We start from the raw sequence: 20,793 nt of genomic DNA, 5'->3' as shown, positions 1-20,793 counted from the left end.
CCTTCTGCTGGCTTCAGGCACCAGGGGGCAAGAAAGAAGGTGAAGCTCATAATGGAAAAGGTAGATTTATACTCTGTTTTCTAGAGGGAACGAGGTTTCTGTTAGCAGCAGAAGATAGAAAAAAGTAGTAGGTGAAGAAATCTAAGATGAGGTGAGGGTTATAGGGGGACCAATGGAACAGGAAAGCAGGGGAGGAAATGCACTGTGAAGGGGCAAGGGATGATATGAATGGAGCTTGAGAAGAGCAATGGGAAGAGATTTTTATCCTCAAAAGATAATGACCGAATAAGAGGGATAAGAAAAGCAGGAGCTGGGAGATCATCTGTCATACTTCCAAGGTAATGACAGATCACTACCTTATTCCCTAAGGGTAGTTGTATCAGTTTCCATAACTGACCACTCCAGAGGCAGAGGAGTGAGGTGTTGTGGTAGTGGGTAGAGGCAGCAGGGAGCTCTGTCTGTGTGTCTGGGTCAGTAACTAACTAGTGTTAAGTGTCCAAAAGTCAGATTGAACTTCCACTCAGTGCCAGATTATGACTGTGGTGCTTGGACCCTTGGAGGATAGACTGAAGTCATGATCAGAATCAGTCTCATAGTCTCATCCCAAGATGGCAGAGAATGAGGCAAACCCAGATGTCCTGAACATGGAATAAGCACTGAGTTCCCAATCCTCTAATACCTTTGGCTTCCTAAGGCTCAGACTGATGGTTCTGCCAAAAGTCACAGGTGAATGTAGAGACTCTTGAGAACAGGCTTCTTGCTACTTAATTTTGTCATCCAAATAAAATCAAGGCATTCAACTCACTATAAAATCTCTAAAGTTCCTTCCAACTAAAAATTAAATGCTAAACAGGTTACATATAACTAAAATCCTTTAAGATCCACTTCTAGAACAAAAGATGAATACATCTTTGCTTTGGACAGTACATCTAAATTTCTGCCCTAAATTAGCCTTGCCATCTTTAGATATAAAATACATAATGGTATGGCATTCATCATTTCTAGTTAAGCTTTATTATCTTGGATCTGCTTTTGATGTTGTGAACATTCCGATTGTTCAGCATTTTGTAATGTTTTTCTATTGTTGGAAGATTTCAGTGATAGTCATCTGGTACATTAATGATGTCTTAATACAAAGACCATTAAAATGAAGCAAAGTAAAACAATTTTCTCATTTTTATTGTAGTTAAGCTATTCTTTATTCTATGTCTTCATAAAGAATTACTGTGATAAGGAATTTTTATTTCCCTGGGAAGAAGTACCTGCAGACTTGACAGAATATTCTGGGCATTATGATCATGTGATATTGTGTACCAATTTGAAACTTGAAGACTGTGCTAAACAGCATGGATTCTCTCTCTCTCTCTCTCTCTCTCTCTGCCTTGCATATGTTGTCTTACCTCATTAGAACATAATTCCTTGAGGTCTGGGACTTGCTTGTATTTGTATTCCCAGCTCTTAGCAGAGTGCCTGACACAATGTAGGCACTTGAATAAATGCTTGTTGACTTGGTTGGTTTTCTTAAGTTGGCTTAGAAAATAGGGTAAGTTTGATAATATTACTGTCACTAAAGCAAGACTGAGACAAGTTTCATTTTCTCCCCTTCAGGTAGAATTTGCTGTTTTGAGAAATATTTCAGAGTTAAGAAGAATCTATAGCTTTTACAGCAGCTTAGGATGTGATCATTCTCTTGACAACACTTTCCTGATGACAAAGCTTCAGTTCTGGAGATTTTTAAAGGATTGCAAACTTCATCACTGTAAAATAACTCTTGCTGATATGGACAGAGTATTAAGTGGTTAGTACGGGTGCCTTGTTGTTTTTTATTTGAAGTAATAAAATTAAGGTATAATATGGTATAGCCTTGGAATCAATGAAGCCTCCTTTGAGGATGTCCTGAGTGGGGACAGCTAGGTGGCACAGTGGATAAAGCACCGGCCCTGGAGTCAGGAGGATGTGAGTTCAAATTTTACCTCAGACACTTGACACTTACTAGCTGTGTGACCCTGGGCAAGTCACTTAACCCCAACTGCCTCACACACACACAAAAAAGAGTATTTACTGAGTGGCTGCTTAGGAGCACCATGTAGGTGGCAGGTTATAGAAATATGATGGTCTCTGGCCTTAAGAAATTTACAATATAATTGGGGAGATAAAGACCAATAATGATAATTATAATACTAACTAGCATTTATATAGCATTTTAAGGTTTACAGAGCAGTTTGCAAATATTATTTCATTTTTGCAACCCTGGGAAGTAGGTGCTATTTTTATCTCCATTTTGTAAATGAGAAAACTGTGGCAGACAGCAGTTAAGTAACTTGCCCAGAGTCACACACCTAGTTTCTGAGGCAGGATCTGAACTCAGTTCTTTCTGACTTTAGGTCCAGCTCTCTATGGTACCATGGGGGATAGAAACATATGCCTTGGTACACATGACATGGCAGAAAACAACATGAAATATTATATAATTAAGCACAAAATTTTGCTGCACAGACTCCATGTATTTCATGTAGCATTTGGGGGGGTGGGGCGGGGCACTGAGGGTTAAGTGACTTGCCTAGGGTCACACAGCTAGTGTCAAGTGTCTGAGGCCAGATTTGAACTCAGGTCCTCCTCCAGGACCAGTGCTTGCGCCACCTAGCTGCCTTCCATGTATTTCAACAAAGACATAAATCACCAAATAGCCAGGAAAGGCTCCATGATGGAGATAGAACCTAAGTTGGACCATGATTTGCATACCAGGAAGTTTCTGAAGGTATCCCTGTTCCAACCAGTGTTGCTTGACTTAGTGTACTCCCTTGTAAATGATCAAACATTCATCTGCCTAGAATAGTCCTGGATTAGGAACAATAGAGACAAATAGTTGAGCAAACTTTACTGGATTACTCAGACTTTGTTATAGCACCTTGTTACTGACTTAGTATTTGCTAAGAGAAAAGACTTCATTTGATTTTTCTTTGAATAGTTTCCAGGGGCAGATAAGTTAGAAAGAAAAAGAGCCCTAAAATACTTTGTTTATTGCAGATTGAAATATTGCTAAGTTTCCTCCCAATTTGCTTTTCTCATTTTAGAGAATAATAATATTTCAGTTGAAGAAATTCACTCCCCGTTTACCACTTTACTACTGAGAACGTTTTTGAATTATCTCTTACAACTAGCATATCACATTTATCACAAAGATTACAAGTAAGTATTCTTTCTTTTCTTTTTTTGCCTTTTCATTCCAAAATTAATAACTATGAATAAAATGGTAAAATAAACAAATTTTGAAAGCTACTACAAAAATTCATAAACTCCAAATTATTTGTAGTTTCTAAAAATGTGTATATTAGCCTAAACAAAATAATACAAAATGTCCTATCACTTGAATCCCTTTCTGATCTTCTTTTTGTGTTTATTTTAAAACATTTCTGTTGCTGTTGCTGTTGCTACAGCTGCTACTATTGCTGTTGTTTTAGTTATTATCATCTCATCTCATTCTTCTCAATTTTTTGATGAGGTTCAGATAAAAACTGTCCTGGATGAGGGCAACTAGGTGGTGAAGTAAATAAAGCACCGGCCCTTTTTTCAGGAGGACCTGAGTTCAAATCTGGCCTCAGACGCTTGACACTTACTAGCTGTGTGACCCTGGGCAAGTCACTTAACCCTCACTGCCCTACCCACCCCCCCCAATTTAAAAAAAAAAACTGTCCTGGAATATGTCACTGATATTACTTGTTGAAATGTGGGTTTCTCTGGATTCTTACACAGGTGGATAAAATAACTGTTGTTTTTGTAGTTGAAGAAAAGTATCAGGATGTAACTCTGTGGGTTCAATGACATCCACAGGATAACTCCAGTAGTAATTAGTCAGGACAACAAGGCTGATTTGTACCATATCTTGTTCTCACACGATTTTGATCTTCTATTCTAGGTTCTCTGTATTTTGGTAGCTTTTTCTTCTATATGGCTTAGAGTTTATATGGCAGAATAATAATAATATGCTTTTAAGGTTTGCCTGGCACTACACGTTATCTCACTTGATCTTCACAACAACCCATTTAATTGATGAGTTTTAATAGTATTTAATAGAAATATTGTCCTTAAATTTTAATGAACCAATATTATGTTCAACTGACTGTGAGCAACAGTTCTGTCTGCAATAATGGTCTGATTCCAGTATAGTTTATTGATTGAGTTCTCTAGGATCTTTACAAGTCTATATTTGTAGTGTGGAGATTTGTGCTCTATCAGTGTGAAAGATAGTGACCTTCTGATATATAATCCTAGCCACCAGGTTATGTCTTGCTAGGTATTTGTTGGGTGCTAAATTTTTCAGGCTGAAGTGATATGTAATACGGTCTCCACTGTCTCCTTGAATAATCTACATGGATCACTTAAATATAGGCTTCTTAAAGATAATCCGTGGGTAATCTCTGGTGGCCATGACCTGTTCCTAAATTGTCATCACAAACCCCTTTGTTTTCACAAAAACATCTGCTTGACCCCGTCATTCGTTCACCATTTCTTTGTTGACATATTGTTGGTTGAGATCATACAGATGTTGCCTTTGGAGGACTTTTTGATTCCACTTTTGGATTTTAGTCATTTATAGGCTCCATAGTCAAGCTACTTTCAGTTATATTTGGTAAATCCAAGGATGTATATACAGCCTTTGTTAACAGCCTTTACTATAGTTTGGTGAAGTGATATCTGCTTATTCCAAAAGTATTTCTGTAGGTTTTTGACTTACTCGTCATGTGTTCTAAGAATATTTACCAATCTCCTTTCTTTTTTGTTTGGACATTTAATCCTTTTATAGCTGCCTTAGGGTAATGTGCTCTATGTTTTGTTACTATCATATGTGTTTTTGTTTGATTACTTTCCAAATCTCTCATCATCCATTTTATAATCCCAAATGGGGACATTGGAATAGTATTGCATAGCTGTTAATTGCCCAAAACATGTTCCTCTCATTCAGCTTTAATTTCAGAATGCTAGTAAGTCTCTTAACATATTCAGCCACATCTTTATCCTTGATATCTTCTGTTTTGCCTGCAGGGTTTGAGGTATTTGAAGGTTTCTCTTTCATCCAGATTCAATATGAAATCTGGATTCAAGTTCAGAGACTACAGTCCCTATTTTGCCTTGGTGTACTTTAAGAATATACGTATTGAGTTCAAATGATATTTTTATATCAACAGAGAAATATTGCACAAGAAAAAGGAGCTATTTAATTTGTTTTTCAGTGGGGCTATCTAGTTCTATGTTATCCATATTCATTAGGTTGATAATAAGATGTGTTGGCTCAACTTCTTTAATATGGAAACTATACTTAAGTTCTATTTCTGAGAAATGATAAGGGATTTAAGGCTAGAAAAAATAATGGGCTTGAACTGTCTTCTTGGAACACCCCTGTTTTATGTGAATTTTTCTTGATATTATTGTGTTGGGGACTTGTTTTAGGTAGAGAAAAGTTTTCCATATGGGCATCAAATATTCTAGTATTTGTTTTATTTATTTGTAGTACATGACTAAGTCATGAATACAAATTTGAGTCAAAGGCTTTCGGTAATAAAAAAGGCAGAGTATATGTTATGGAGCAAGTCATTGGTAGTCTTTAGTAACAGACATGTGATCCTTTAAGAATACTTCCTTTTGAGGGGCAGCTAGGTGGCACAGTGGATAAAGCACCGGCCCTGGAGTCAGGAGGATGTGAGTTCAAATCTTGCCTCAGACACTTGACACTTACTAGCTGTGTGACCCTGGGCAAGTCACTTAACCCTCATTGCCCTGAAAAAAAAAAAAAAAGAATACTTCCTTTTGGGGCTGCTAGGTGGTGCAGTGGATAGAGCGCTTGCCATGGATTCAGGAGGACCTGAGTTCAAATTTGGCCTCTGACACTTGACACTTACTAGCTGTGTGACCCTGGGCAAGTCACTTAGCCCCAATTGCCTCACCAAAAAAGAAAGAAAGAAAGAAAGAAAGAAAGAAAGAAAGAAAGAAAGAAAGAAAGAAAAAAAAGATTTGCAAAAACATTCAAAGTCAAACAAAACAAATTTCTGCACTGGCCATGTCTCAAAAATATCTGTCCCAATCTTCCCCTTGCTCCTGCTTTTATACAGGCTCCTCAGGATGTGACAAAGTCCCATCCCCAATCAGAATGCACTTTGTCTTTGATTCAGGACACACAGGCCTTCCTTCTTCACACCTAGTTCTGATCTATTCAATTAAGAAGTATTCTTGGGGGCAGCCAGGGGGCACAGTGGATAAAGCACCGGCCCTGGATTCAGGAGGACCTGAGTTCAAATCCGAAATCAGACACTTGATACTTACTAGCTGTGTGACCCTGGGCAAGTCACTTATAACTCATTGCCCCCCCCCCCCCCAAAGTATTCTTGTCTAACAAAGGTGATTGCTTTTAAGTGGGGTAAAGTGGACTCCCACACTTATATTTGCACCACTTTACAATTTTTTAAATTGCCCTAACCTTTAAACTTTTACTTTCATTTGTTGATTAGAAATTCTGATATACTTTGTTTTCTGGATTCCTTACTGCTTGTTTCTTTTTGTTGCCTTTAATAGGTAAGAGTATTCAAATTTCTACCAACTAGGTATTGCTGTAATCTCCCATTGTCTTTCTGAAGATCTTCAATAATTTTCTGCTGTTATAGTTCTGATGCCTAGTCTTATGAGTAATGCTGGATAGCTCCACCTTTCTACCCATAGTTTGTAATTTACCATGGCAGTGGCTGCCGAGTTAGGATCCTGAAATGTTGTTTGTTTGGTTTTTTGTTTTTGTTTTTTTACATTTTCTGTGAGATGGTGTGGGAGAATGAATACATAGCTACCATTTAAATAGTATTTAATACATGCCAGGCACTATGCTATACACTTTTTTTTGTTTTTGTTGGGGTTTTTTTTTTTTTGGTGAGGCAATTGGGGTTAAGTGACTTGCCCAGAGTCACACAGCTAGTAAGTGTTAAGTGTCTGAAGTTGGATTTGAACTCAAGTCCTCCTGACTCCAGGGCTGGTGCTCTATCCACTGTGCCACCTTGCTGCCCCTGTGCTACACACTTTACAATTATTACCTTATTTGAGCCTCACAACAATGCCGAATGGTAGGTGTTATTATTATTCTCATTTTTCAGATGAGGAAACTCAGGCATAGAACACTGAACTGACTTGCCCAGGGTCACACAGCTAGTCAGTGCCTGTGGTCAGATTTAAACTCAGGTCTTCCTGACTCCAAGCCTGGCATTTCATCCACTGTGGCCCCTTAGTTTGGTTATTTCTGAGCTCAGTGGTTCAGTTTGGGATTTTGTTCTTTCTGTTTGTACTGTTGTGGTCATTGTGCACACTATTTTCCTGATTCTGCTTAATTCATTCTATATCAATAATTTGTCTTCCCACATTTTTCTCCATTCTTCATATATTTTTATACTAGAACAATATTCCATTAGATTCATACACCACAATTTGATTAGCTGCTCTCCAGTCAAGGGGCACCCATTTGTTTCCATTTCTTGGTTACAACAACAACAATGCTAAAAAAGCATGTCTGTTTTGGTATCTGTGGGACCCTTTTTTTGGTCTTTGACCTCCTTTGGTATATATCCAGAAACTCTATGGCTTTTCCAAGTGGCATTTATTCACAGAAAGAAATAGACTATTCCATTTGTGTTGCAATAAGGGTTTTATATATAAGGTCTACATTGCAAATGACTTTGGGAAGTTTTATTCGGATGGAGTTACAGCTAGATGTTTATCCTTAAACCAGATTTCCATCACGGTTTTCTCATAGCAAAATGTTACCTGCAATTTTTTAAATCACAGAAATGGAACTCCATCCCTCTTCATGTGTTTTTCAAGAATGATGACTGATAATATTACTCCCAATGCCTGTCAAATAAAAGGTAAGCAAATTTGTCAGAAAACATATAAAATAATCTCTGCTCAATATAATTGCCACCCTTGTGTTGGAAACTTGTGAAGGGTCCAGGTCTATTCTAGGAGATCTTCTTACTCTCTTCCTTAGCCAAGAAACCTGGGACATGTGTATGTCTAGAACCACCCAGAAAGCTGAAACTAATTCCTTGATTTGTAGACATACAGTTTGTTATTATTCTACAATAAAGTTTTACCAAAAAATGGTAACCAGAGAAGAGTTACCATTTTTGGTTCAGATATTTATGAATAATTTAATGGCAACCATTAATGGCACAGAGATTTGTAAAGCCTTATTGTCGATTAATAAACATTTGTTAAGTGCCTGATACATACCAAGAGATTTAAACAAGACAGAAGACAGTTCTTGCCCTCAAAGAGCTCACAGTCTAACCGGGGAAACCACATGCAAACAACTGTGGACAAATAAGCTATAGACAGGACAAATTGGAAATAATCAACAGAGGGAAGATGCTAGAATTAAGGAGAATCAGGAAAGGCTTCCTATAGAAGGTAAGATTTTAGCTGGAACTTGAAAAAAACCCAGGAGATAGAAATGAGAAGGCAAAGAATTCCAAGCACAGGAGACAGCCAGGGAAAGTGCCTGAGTAACAGCAAGGAAGCCAATGTCACTGAATCTCAGTTGTAGTTGGGGGAAGGCAAAGTGTAAGAAGAGTAGCAGGTGTTGGGGAGGGGGCAGTTTATGAAGGACTTTTTAACACCAAACAGAGGATTTTATATTAATCCTGGAGGTGATAGGGAGCCACTGGTGTATATTGAATGGGGGTAGTGGTGACATGGTCAGACCTGTGCATTAGGAAGATCACTGAGAACTGAATAGATGGGTTGGAGTAGGGAGAGATTCGGCATGAAGATCAACCAGGAGGCTGGTGTAATATAGTCCAGGTATTTGTTTGCCACCAGGGTGGTAACACTGTTAGAAGAGAGAAAGGAGTTTATGAGAGATTTTAGTTGCTTAACAGTCCCAAGTGCTCCCTCCCTCCCATGTAGCCTTCTCTCTGCATCGCAGGGTGGAAGATCAGGGTCCACAGGGTGGCATATCTCTCTTGTTCCTGACACTTTTCACGGGTCCATAGCCTGGCCAGTAGCCAGTCTCCAGTTCCTCAGGACAACGGTGTAGTTCACTCTAAAGTCCTAGAATCTTTTGATGCTGTGTCCAATTGCAAGTTGAGAACAAAAAACCTCTTAGTTCCTTCTCTCCTCCATGTGACCTCTCTCTTGCTCCCAGCACCCCCATTTCACCTTCATACTCCATATCATTTTTTGGTTGCCTCTGTATTAATTCCTTCCTCACCTCTTTTTTTTTACCCCAGTTGCTCAAAATTTGGAAAGGGGTTGCAGATAGAGGTGGGTGGGAAGCCCTCAGACAGCTATACATTATTGTATTTGATTGTTTAAATTTTCCCTTATATTTTTTTTAAGGCAATTTCTTCTGTGACCAACAGCGGACTGTCTATGCAATGAATTATATCGACAAATGCTGGGAGATTTATTTAGCTTACTGCAGACCAAACTCTAATCCCCCTCATGAGCTAACAATGAAGACCAGATATTTCCTCTGGATGTTGAAGGTAGTCCCTTTTGAAACTTTCATACTTAATTTGCATGCTTAGTTGTTTACTTTTGGATAAAAGGAAGGGCAAAAGTTTCTAGAATGATAGGAAAAGATAATAAGGGAACTAACTGGGATGGGCTTTCATGATCACTGGATATTGAATAGGACTCTTAGAAGAATGAGAAAGCAATTTAATTCAAAAAGCATTTATTAAACATTTCCCATGCCAGGCACCCTACTTATGAGGTGCTGGAGATATAAAGACAAAAATTAAGCCATCTCTCCACCCAAGGGGTTTGCATTCTACTTGGGGAAATGACATTTACACAGATAAGTAAATACCAACTAGTTTCAGAGGAGTTAATAACTGAAGAGAAGGACCTTCTGTAGCAGGTGGGACTTGATTTGAACCTTGAAGGAAGCTAAGATTAATTCCAAAAGGCAGAAGTGAAGATAGAGAGGATCCCAGGCATAGGACTAGAAGATTGCCTATTATATACCAGAAATGGCAAGTCCTTGAATTTGTTTGGAACATACAGTATATGAGGGGGAGTTATGTGAATTCAGTCTAGGATGATAAGTTTAGAATTAGAGCATGAAGGACTTTAAATGCTAAACAGAGGAATTTGCATTTTATCTCAGAGGCAATAGGGAATCACTGAAACTTAATATTGGTTGGCTGCTGAGTGGAGGAGGGATTGACCAATTAGGAAATTACTGCAATAGTCCAAGCAAGATGTATTGAGGATTTGAACCAAGGTGATGGCCCTGTGAGTAGAGTGAAGGGGACAGATATGGGAGATGTTGTGGATGTAGATTTGACCAGACTTGGTAACTGATTGGTGAAAGGGCAGCGAGAGAGACTGAAGAATCAGAGATGACTACTTGGCTGCAAACCTGGATGACTGAAGAGTTTATTGTACCCTTGACAGAAAGAGGGAAATTAAGAGGAGGCGTGGGTTAAAGTAGAAAGAAAATGAGTTCAATTTTGGATATGTTGAGTTTAAGATACCACTGAAACACTCAGGTGAAGACAAAGAACTGGAGATGCAGAACTGGAACTCGCAAGAGAGATGAGAGCTGGATATGTAGATGTGATTTTTGGACCCACTGCAGCTGGATGAAGATCGCTAAGAGATGTTTTTTTGAATTTTTTCTTGTTTTTTAGACATTTTTTTAAATCTAAAATTATAGAAAAACTATAAGAGTATCACATTTATATATTTCACATTAAAATTGCAAATTTAAAGATATTTATAATTTATATTCATGTAAATGTCTATGTATACATATTTTAAAGCTACATATACTTTATATATTTATGCTTATATAGACCCTGTTTTGTTATTTGTTCCTATAGGATTTTAAAATAATAACTAAAGATTTAACAGCAACCAAATTTGTGGAAATCATAGCAGAGGATAATCCTTTCATGCACGATGGAATTGATAGCAACTTTGAACTCGAGGTAAGTAGGGAAGAACCACAGCGGCACAGCTTTTTGTCTATAATAAAGTATGCTGTAACCAACAGTGATAAAGAATGAAAGCAGATCTGTGTTTGAATGGGGAAAGTATGGTTGAATGGACAGGACCAAGGGTTTCATCAAGGTAGGCTGATGAAAAGGAAAACACTCCTCCTAATGATGCAGACAGACAACTGTTATACAATTTATAACCTGAGAGAATTGTCTGGGACTGTGAGAGGTTAAATGATTAGCTCTTGGTCACACGATGAGTCTATGACAGATACAGAGTGTGAGCCCAGGCCTTCTGGTCTTGAGGTCAGCTCTCTACCCTTTTTGGTGTGTGTAATGGGCCTCTTGGGCAGTCTGGTAAAGCCTGTGGACCCCTTATCAGAATAATGTTTTAAATGCATAAAATACCATATATATGATTACAAAGAAAACCAATTTTACCAGTTGATTTTATCAACCAATTGAAATATAGTCATGAAAATATAGTTAAGGGGGGGGGCAGCTACATGGCACAGTGGATAGAGCACCAGCCCTGGAGTCAGGAGTACCTGAGTTCAAATCCGGCCTCAGACACTTAACACTTACTAGCTGTGTGACCCTGGGCAAGTCACTTAACTCCAATTGCCTCGCTAAAATAAAAAAATAAAAATAAAAATAAAATATATATATAGTTAAGGGGACAGCTAGGTGGTGCAGTGAATAGAGCACCAGCCCTGGATTCAGGAGGACCTGAGTTCAAAATCCGGCCTCAGACACTTGACACTTACTAGCTGTGTGACCCTGGGCAAGTCACTTAACCCTCATTGCCCAGAAAAAAAAAGTTAAAAACAACTTCTTGGATCCCAGATTAAAAACCCTTGTATGAATGAAAACATTTATGATGAAGGGAAACCAAAAACAAAATAAAAAGAATATAAAGCTGTAATTATTGATATATTAATTGGTATAGCCAAGATGATTTTTATAAATGTATCATTTGTTTATTTTTCATAAAAATTGTATGTATGTGTCACCAGGAAAGATTTGCATCTTTCCCACAAAATATTCACTTGTCAGTTTCTTCAGCTTAAGAGTAGCTAATAAGTGTCTAAGGACAGATTTTAATTCAGGTCTTCCTGACTCCAAGCCCAGTACTCTATCCACTATGCTGCCTACCTTGCACACTCACAGTGCTTTGTTAGAAACATGGGATTACATGAAGATAATACTCGATTATCATTCATGTTTCTGTTAAACTTTAAAGTTTTCAATGTGCTTTCTTCAATAACTCTGTGGGTAGGTAGAGATTTTCCAGATGAGGAAACAAAAGACTAGTGATTTGCCACAGCTAATATGTGTTGGAAGGAACTGGAGGTTGAACTAGGTCATCTGACTCTGAGACTAGTAGAGTTCTTTCCATGATGGTTCTCTTGCTTCTCAAAAGGAAATATTGTGAGTCCTTCAGTTCCAAGAATGATGATGTCAAATTCACTTAGGGAGGCGGATAGCTTAATGTAGTGAGTGGAGAGTGTTGGACTTGGAATCAGAAAGACCTCAGTTCAGACCCTACCTTGGCTACCCAAACTAGCTCTGTGATCCTGGGCAAGTTATTCTCAGCCTCATTTTCCTCCTTTGTAAAATGGGGAAATTCACAGGGTTTGTTGTGAGGTTCAAATAAAAGAATATATGTAAATATGTAATAAATAAGATAATGAATATGTAATATATACACATTGATAGGGGCAGCTAGGTGGCGCAGTGGATAGAGCACTGGCCCTGGATTCAGAAGGACCTGAGTTCAAATCCGGCCTCAAACACTTTATACATTTACTAGCTGTGTGACCCTGGGCAAGTCACTTAACCTCAATTGCCTCAACAAAAAAGCAAACAAAAAACAACAACAAAAAAACTAAAGTGATATATGAATGTTAGGGAAATCAGTGCTCTACTAAACCAGCCTGCCCATAGTAATTTTGTATGAAATCCTTAGCAAACAATATTTGAATTTGGATGCATAGACAAGATTTTCTGAGGAAGACATTTCTCCTTCTCTATAATCAGGCCCTGGACAAAAATCTAAAGTCTTTTTTTTTCCCTCCACAAGCCATCATCTCCCTAATCCACAAATCCATTCCCATTTCTGGGACTTCATCAAAATTTATGTCTTCCTTTTACCCTTTGGGCTCTGGTTTCTAATAGGTAGATGGGTAAATTGATTTCTTCTAAGGCATTCATATAACATTTCTTACCTATCTCAGATAACAAGCTGTGTAGTTATAGTCTCCACTCCTGTAACCCTTTTAATATTGCAACTTCAGGGGCAGCTAGGTGGCGCAGTGGATAAAACACTGGCCTTGGATTCAGGAGGACCTGAGTTCAAATCCAGCCTCGGACACTTGACACTTACTAGCTGTGTGACCCTGGGCAAGTCACTTAACCCCCATTGCCCCCCAAAACAAAAAAAACCAAACAAGCAACTTCACAGAAAGGAGGGACTTGTGGTGGTTTTAGGTACTACTGGCTTAAAGAGCTTAAATTGGACTTTACAAATTACATCCCGTGGGTGATTTCTATTAGAAGTGGTGCTCCAGCAGAGCATTCTTGGGCTAGACTTAGGGAGGTCAGAATCCTAGGTATAGGCAGAACTTTTAGGTTGGGTGACTCCTAAGGAACATGGAAGTAAGGTAAGGGTCTGTCATTTAAAACTAAAATACTCAAGTAACTGAGTCCAAGGTAGATTTGAACTTTGTACATCATTTACCTGGGGTGGAAAAGAGAAGGAAGGGCAAGTATCATAAACCAAAGGTCCAAAAGGAATCCAAAATCCATATTCTCTGGGAAGGGTGGAGTTGGGGAGAGGAGATGATTCAGGTGGAATAATTAGCCAGTGGACACTGGGGAAGGTCCGACAGCAAATATCACTGGACCAGTTACAAAGATTAAAGCTCATGGGTTGGAAATACCTTATTTGATTTCTCTCCATACATCAGTTACTGGGGAATGGGACTAGATGATTAGGGCAGGCCAAGAAGCAAGACCAAGTAATTGTCTCCTTGTGTTTCTTCTAAAGAGGGTCAGAATTGGCCCCGGAGTTTGGAGGTGTGGGTGGGTAGAACAGTGCTCAAGCTATAAGTGGATGGTTCCAATCTGTAAAATTAGAAGAATGCAGGGATAAGGAATCAGGTAATAATAATGATGATAGCCAATACTTATATTGCATTTTAAGGTTATTTAAATGTTTTGCACATATTTTTATTTGGTCTTCACATCAGCCCCGTGAGACAGAAGAGGAAACTGAGGCTAACTTGCCCAGGGGTCACATAGCTATTATGTGTCTGAGACAAAATTTAACCTCAGGTCTTCCATACTCCAAGTCCAGTGCTTTGTGTCATGTTGTTGTTCAGTCGTTTCAGTCGTGTCTGACTCTTCATGACCCCATTTGGGGTTTTCTTGGCAAAGATACTGGAGTGGTTTGCCATTTTCTTCTCTAGCTCATTTTACAGATGAGGAAACTGAGGCAAATGGTGCAGTGACTTGCTCAGGGTCACATAGCTAGTAAGTGTCTGAGGCCAGAAGAGGAGTCTTTTTGACTCTAGGCCTAGCACTCTATCCACTGAGCCACCTAGCTCCCTTATCTGTGTCAAACCACCTAGATGTAGCCATCTCTCTTACACCTGAGCCTGTGATAAACTCAACTGAATGTCTGGCTTTGTAGTACCATGTTTTTTGGAAAGAAGAACTGATTCTTTTGTGTAAGTTTTGTCTTTTACTTGCAAAAGAAAGTGCTGCTTCTCCTTTCGGTATTCAGGGGAAAAAAGGAAATACAATCCTAAATGCTCTTAAAGAGGGCACTTTTCCCAGGAGAAGCATCTGCTTAAAATAAAATATATCAATGTAATCAGATTTTTTTTGATCCACAGCTAAATACAACATTACATAAATACAGTACTTAATACAAGATGTTATTTGCTTCTGACACTTGAGTATCTCAGTAGGTTTCTCCGTAAGCTATTTTCCCTACAAAATGGAGATCACCACCCAGAATGAGCTGTATCTATTCAGATGAATAATATTAACGCTTGTTTACATTTCAGTTGGTTTTTCTAGAATTCTTTGAAGCTCTGTTAGGCTGTGCACTTTTCACTGATACAACACAGACAGACAAGCAACAAGGAAGCAACACAGCTGATGATTTTACTGCTGTCAAATATATCAGTACACAACAGGTAAAAAAAATCAAATTTAAAAATGTATGTACAGCAAGTCCCTCTCTTGGAATAGTTTAACCTTCTATGTATGGTTATTCCTTCTACCTCAGGGGGATTAGGGGTGTGGCACTCCCGCAATCTGGAAAATCCTCATAAAATTTTTTTGGCTCTCCCTTTGTAGCAGAGAAGAAGTCTGCATTTTTTTCTTTTTCTATTGTGGGGTCTTTGACCTCATTAGGGTTCATCATGGTGGGAGCATATGCACTTTTTTTTTTTTTTTGGCGGGCACTGGGGGTTAAGTGACTTGCCCAAGGTCACACAGCTAGTAAGTGTCAAGTGTCTGAGGTCAAATTTGAACTCAGGTCCTCCTGAATCCAGGGCCGGTGCTTTATCCACTGCGCCACCTAGCTGCCCCCAATTGTGGGGTCTTTATAGTACCTTATTATAAAATTTGAGTTAAGTTTTTGGTCATAGGCTACATAGAGGTCAATGTTAAGTAAAAATACTGTACATATATTTTATGAATTTCTGCGTTTCTGACCTTTTTCTGTATCATCTGCTAGTCTTTGCATGTCATCTGTGGCTTCCACAAAACTCCACCAAAATTTCCATCTAATTTCTTATGCTGACCTGTGATATATTGAAACTGTGATGGGGAAAGTCATGATGTGGAAGAAATAATTGTACAGGCTTGATTTTACCTAAAGTGGGAAGAATTTCAGGGAAAGATTTTTCCTGGCAGCTAAGTGGTACAGTAGATAAAGCGCCAACCCTGAATTCAGGAGGACCTGAGTTCAAATCTGGCCTCAGACACTTAACACTTACTAGCTGTGTGAGCCTGGCTGGGCAAGTCACTTAACCCTCACTGCCCTGCAAAAAAAAAAAAAAAAAAAAAAAAAAAAAAAAAAAAAAAAAAAGACTTTTGCAAGGATATAGGAAGCATGCTATTTTCAAAACCCAGCTAATTTGTTCAGTCGTTTTCAGTTGTTTGCAACTCTTCATGACCCCATTTGGGGTTTTCTTGGCAAAGATACTGAAGTAATTTGCCATTTTCTTCTCCAGTACATTTTACAGATTAGAAAACTGAGACAAACAAGGTTAAGTGACTTGCCCAGGGTCACACAGCTAGTAAGTGTCTGAATTTAAACTCAGGTCTTCTGACTCCAGGTCTGGCACTCTACTTCTCCATGTAGCCAAAATCAGCTGAACCAAAATATTAGCTTATGCTTGTTTTTAATATAATTTGTTATAGGCTTAATATTAAACAATAAAACTAATTAGACATATACTTATTTATACTTTAAAATAAATTTCCATGTATAGTACTTTCCCATAACAGCATGTTAGTTATTCCCTATATAACTCTTTTTGTTCTCTGTCCATTTGTGTCTGTATTTATGTATATGTTCTTCCTTCTCTATTGCCATAGTATATTCAGGGACTACTTGCTTCACTGTCTATTGTTTAATAGGTCTTTCTAAACATATTTATATTCCTGATACTTCAAGGGATCTGTGATGTCATTAAGATCATTCTTTCCATGCCTTCTTTGGTACTGTCCTTCCTTTTCTGGGGCATCTGTTCAGTGTGCAGGAAGCCTTCACATAAATCTTAGTATTTGGTGACTCCCAGTACATTCCTTGGGTCATTCATTCATTGTCCCTTGTTTTTGCCAAATGACAAGAGGAGCTCCATTTCTGGTCCTTTGCTACCCTTGATGATGACACTTCCCATGACTTCCCAAGTCACCATTAGCAACAAACCACAGGCAGCTTGCACCAATCATATATATCTTTCCATTAGGCTGCTGAGTTTCTGACTCTTTGTATATCATGGTGTTCTGGAATTCACAGGCAGATAGTATAACCAGAACAGTAATGGTTTTTTGTTTTTTTTGGTGAGGCAATTGGGGTTAAGTGACTCGCCCAGGGTCACACAGTTAGTGTTAGGTGTCTGAGGCTGGATTTGAACTCAGGTCCTCATGAATCCAAGGCCAGTGCTTTATCCACTGCACCACCTAGCTGCCCCTAGAACATTAATGTTTAAAAGATGTTTTTAGTTTGTTTATAGCAGAGGGTAGTTTGAGATCCCTGAAAGTAATGAACAGTTTTCCACATTAAGTCCAACTTATTTTATCCCTTTTTATTGTTGTATCCAGTTCATTGACTATCTAGAGGAATTATCCATGATACATGCCCTGACAGATTTTGGAGCTAGGTGGTGCAATGGATAGAGCCCTGGACCTGGGGCAATCAGACCTGAGCTCAGATCCAGACTCAGCTACTTACTAGCTGTGTGACCTTGGGCAAGTCACTTAACTGTCACCTTTTTCAGTTTCCGTACCTATAAAATGAAAATAATAATAGTGCCTACCTCCCAGGTTGTTATGAGGATCGAATGAAACAATATTTGTTAAGTTCTTATCACAGTGCATGGCACATAGTAGGTTCTATATAAATGCTATTATTTTTTATAATTTTTATCAACATTATTGCACTTGCAAATAATGCTAGGTAGGTACATTGTTGTCCACTGCCCCTCCCTCTGTTGTGGCCCTCTGAGATTTGTCAGAGTGTTTTATTAAGCCTGCACCATTCTGGCTCAAAGCTGCGGTGGCGGTGGCGGGGGAGGGGGGGGGAGGAAGTGGGAGACTAGCTTGTGTTGCACATGTGTGGAGTCCCCAAATCTTCCAAGGAGATATTTCACATTGCCCTCTATCTTTTTTTTTTCCATATAAGGTATTTTATTTTTTCTGTACATGTAAAGATAGTTCTCAACTTTTGTTTATACAAGCTTTACAATTTCAGATTTTTCTCCCACCCTCCCCTCCCTCCCCTCTATCTTTTTATTCATTTGGATTTGCTTTATTGTGTCTTGATTTCTCATAAAGTCATTAACTTCTATTTGCTCTATCCTAATTCTTAATTTTCTTCAGAGAGCTTTTGTACCTCCTTTTCCATTTGGCCAATTTGACTTTTCAAGCTGTTGCCTTTTTTTTCATGACCTTCTTGCATCACTCTCATTTCTCTTTCCATTTTTTCCTCTACCACTCTTACTTCTCCCTCTACCCCTCTTACTTTATCTTCAAAGTCCTTTTTGAGCACTTCTATGGCCTAAGACCAATTCATATTTTTCTTGAAAGCTTTGGATGTAGGAGCTTTGACTTTGTTATCCTCTTCTGAGGATGTATTTTGATCTACCTTGTCACCAAAGAAACTTTTGATGGTCCGCTGCTTTTTCTGCCTGCTCATCTTGCTCGCCTATTCCTTGGCTTTTAACTCCTTTTTAAAGTGGAACACTGCTTCCAGGACACACTGTCCCAAGCTTCAGGGGGTCCCAGGTGGTTTGATTTAAGGAGAGGCTCGTTCTCAGCCCATCTGGACTGTAAGTAACCATGGCCACTCGCTCTTTAACTTAGAAGAAGAAATCTGATTAAAACCTGATTCTCTGTGGTCGCAAGCTTGGCATGCCTGTGCCCCTCCCCCACTTGGCCACTGTTGCTTGAGTCTGCTTACTGGTTCAGAACATAGGCGCTCTACCTTAGCTCTAGCAGAGACCCCTGCTATCCCCTCTGGCCAACTGCTGGACCCCCTCACCAGTTCATGAGCCGAGTTTCAGAAGTAGCCACTGATGCTGATGATTCTGACACTCTGGAGGCACGGCCTGCCTGGGGCTGGATCTGCACCATGCACTGTGCTCCCCTCTCACACCACTACAGCAGACCTTCTCTGCCACCCTTTTAAGAAGTCTTTGGCAGGAAAATGGTCTCACTCTGTTCTTTTGTGGGTTCTGCTGATCCAGGAATTGTCTTATGGCATTGTTTGGAGGTATGTGGATGGATGGTGGAGCTCTGAAAGTCACAGCCTTTCCTCTGCCATCTTGGCTTTGCCCCCTAGAGTCCCCCAATCTTAAAGTGGGAAGGAACTTCAGGGGCCATCCAGTCCAATCAACACTGGAACAAGAATTCCTATTGGAATTTATCTGTAAAGTAATCATCTGGGCTCTGTTTTCAGACCTCAAGTGAAGGGATACCCATCACCTCTCCAGGCAGCTCATTACACTTCTGGGCAGCTTTTTTGTTAGAATGGCCTTCTTCCTCTTCCCCACCCCCCCACAAGCCCCCATAGCAAGCTTAAATCTTCCTTTTTGCAGTTTCCAAATATACTATACTCTATGGCCAAGCTGAAGCAATTTAATCCCTCTTCCATGTGTTGGTCCTTCATATACTTGTAGACAGCTATCATGTCTCTCCTAAATTCTCTTCTTAAAGTTAGGCATCTCTAGCACTTTTAGCAAGGTAGCTAGGTGGTACAGTGGATAGAGCATCAGGCTGGGAGTCAGGAAGACTCATCTTCCTGAGTTCAAATCTGACCTTGGACACTTATACTAGCTATGTGACCCTAGACCACTTCACCCTGTTTGCCTCAGTTTCCTCACCTGTAAAATGAGGAAAGGAAGGAAATGACAAACTACTCCAGTATCTTTGCCAAGAAAACCCCAAATGGGGTCACAAAGAATTGGACATGACTGGAACGACCAAAGAACCAAAAAAAGTGCTTTCAGCAGATCTTTATATGTCATAATCTCAAGGCTCTCACCATGCCAGGTGCCTTTTTTATGGACAGTTCCCAGTTGATTAATGTCCTTTCTAAAATATGGGAACCCAGAACTGAACCCAATACTTCAACTGTGGTGTGCACAAGGAAAACCTATAAGGAATATCATTTTCCTGCTCTTGGACACTGCTTCCATAAATGCAGCCAAAGACTACATCATCTATTTATAAAGGCTGACATCACACTGTGGACTCATGTTAAGCTTACAATTTACAAAAAATCCTCAGAACTTCAGATGAACTTCTTGATAACCATGCCTCCCTCACTTTCTACCTGTTGATTTTTCTGAACCCAAATGTAAGACTATACTTATTTCATTAAATTTAATCTTACTAGAGTTGATCCAACAATTGGATTCTGGCTCCCATGTCCAGAGTGTCAGCTATCACTCTGTGCTTCGTGCCATCTGCAAATTTGACAAATCAAGCCCTCTATGCCTTTATCTAAGACCCTGATAAAAAATGTTAAACAGTAGAGGAGCCCAAGCCCAGCTCTCTGGGGCCTTCAAATAGAGACTGCCTTCTAAGTAGTTTTAGAACTGTGAAGAAAGCCACTGAGTTCTTGATCTACCTAATTATTCTTTAACCCATACCTTTTAATCAAGCCCTCCAAAACAGCATGAGAAATTTTATCAAATGCTTTGCTAAAATCTAAATAAGCTATGTACTCACTGTATTTCTGTATGATCTACCAATCTAGCAAGTATGTGAAAAAAAGGAAGTGAGGTTATTCTGGTGTGACCTGTTCCTAGGATAATAGAATGATGATTATTATAGACTTAGAATTGGGAGGAACTTGGTTATCTAATATTATTTTTTGGTTTTGTTTTGTTTTTGGTGAGGCAATTGGGGTTAAGTGACTTGCCTAGGGTCACACAGCTAGTAAATGTGTCAAGTGTCTGAGGTCGGATTTGAACTCAGGTCCTCCTGAATCCAGGGCCGGTGCTCTATCCACTGTGCCACCTAGTTGCCCCTATCTAATATTATTTTAAAGATAATAAAGTTGAGA

General features: G+C 39.1%; 1 protein-coding gene across 1 annotated transcript in view; it reads left to right on the top strand.

The window, feature by feature from the left end:
• RSPH10B (radial spoke head 10 homolog B) overlaps window positions 1–20,793 on the top strand; it is a 64,663-nt gene that overhangs the window by 28,555 nt on the left and 15,315 nt on the right. Inside the window, 6 exon segments of the mRNA XM_043998469.1 lie at window positions 1,609–1,798; window positions 3,075–3,189; window positions 7,819–7,898; window positions 9,373–9,521; window positions 10,866–10,973; window positions 15,056–15,187. Coding sequence (XP_043854404.1) covers window positions 1,609–1,798; window positions 3,075–3,189; window positions 7,819–7,898; window positions 9,373–9,521; window positions 10,866–10,973; window positions 15,056–15,187 — 774 coding nt within the window.

This window comes from Dromiciops gliroides, chromosome 1, assembly GCF_019393635.1.
Source record: "Dromiciops gliroides isolate mDroGli1 chromosome 1, mDroGli1.pri, whole genome shotgun sequence".
NCBI classification, from domain to species: domain Eukaryota; kingdom Metazoa; phylum Chordata; class Mammalia; order Microbiotheria; family Microbiotheriidae; genus Dromiciops; species Dromiciops gliroides.
Note: the sequence above shows the minus strand (reverse complement) of the source record. Positions and strands in the feature narration are given on the sequence as shown.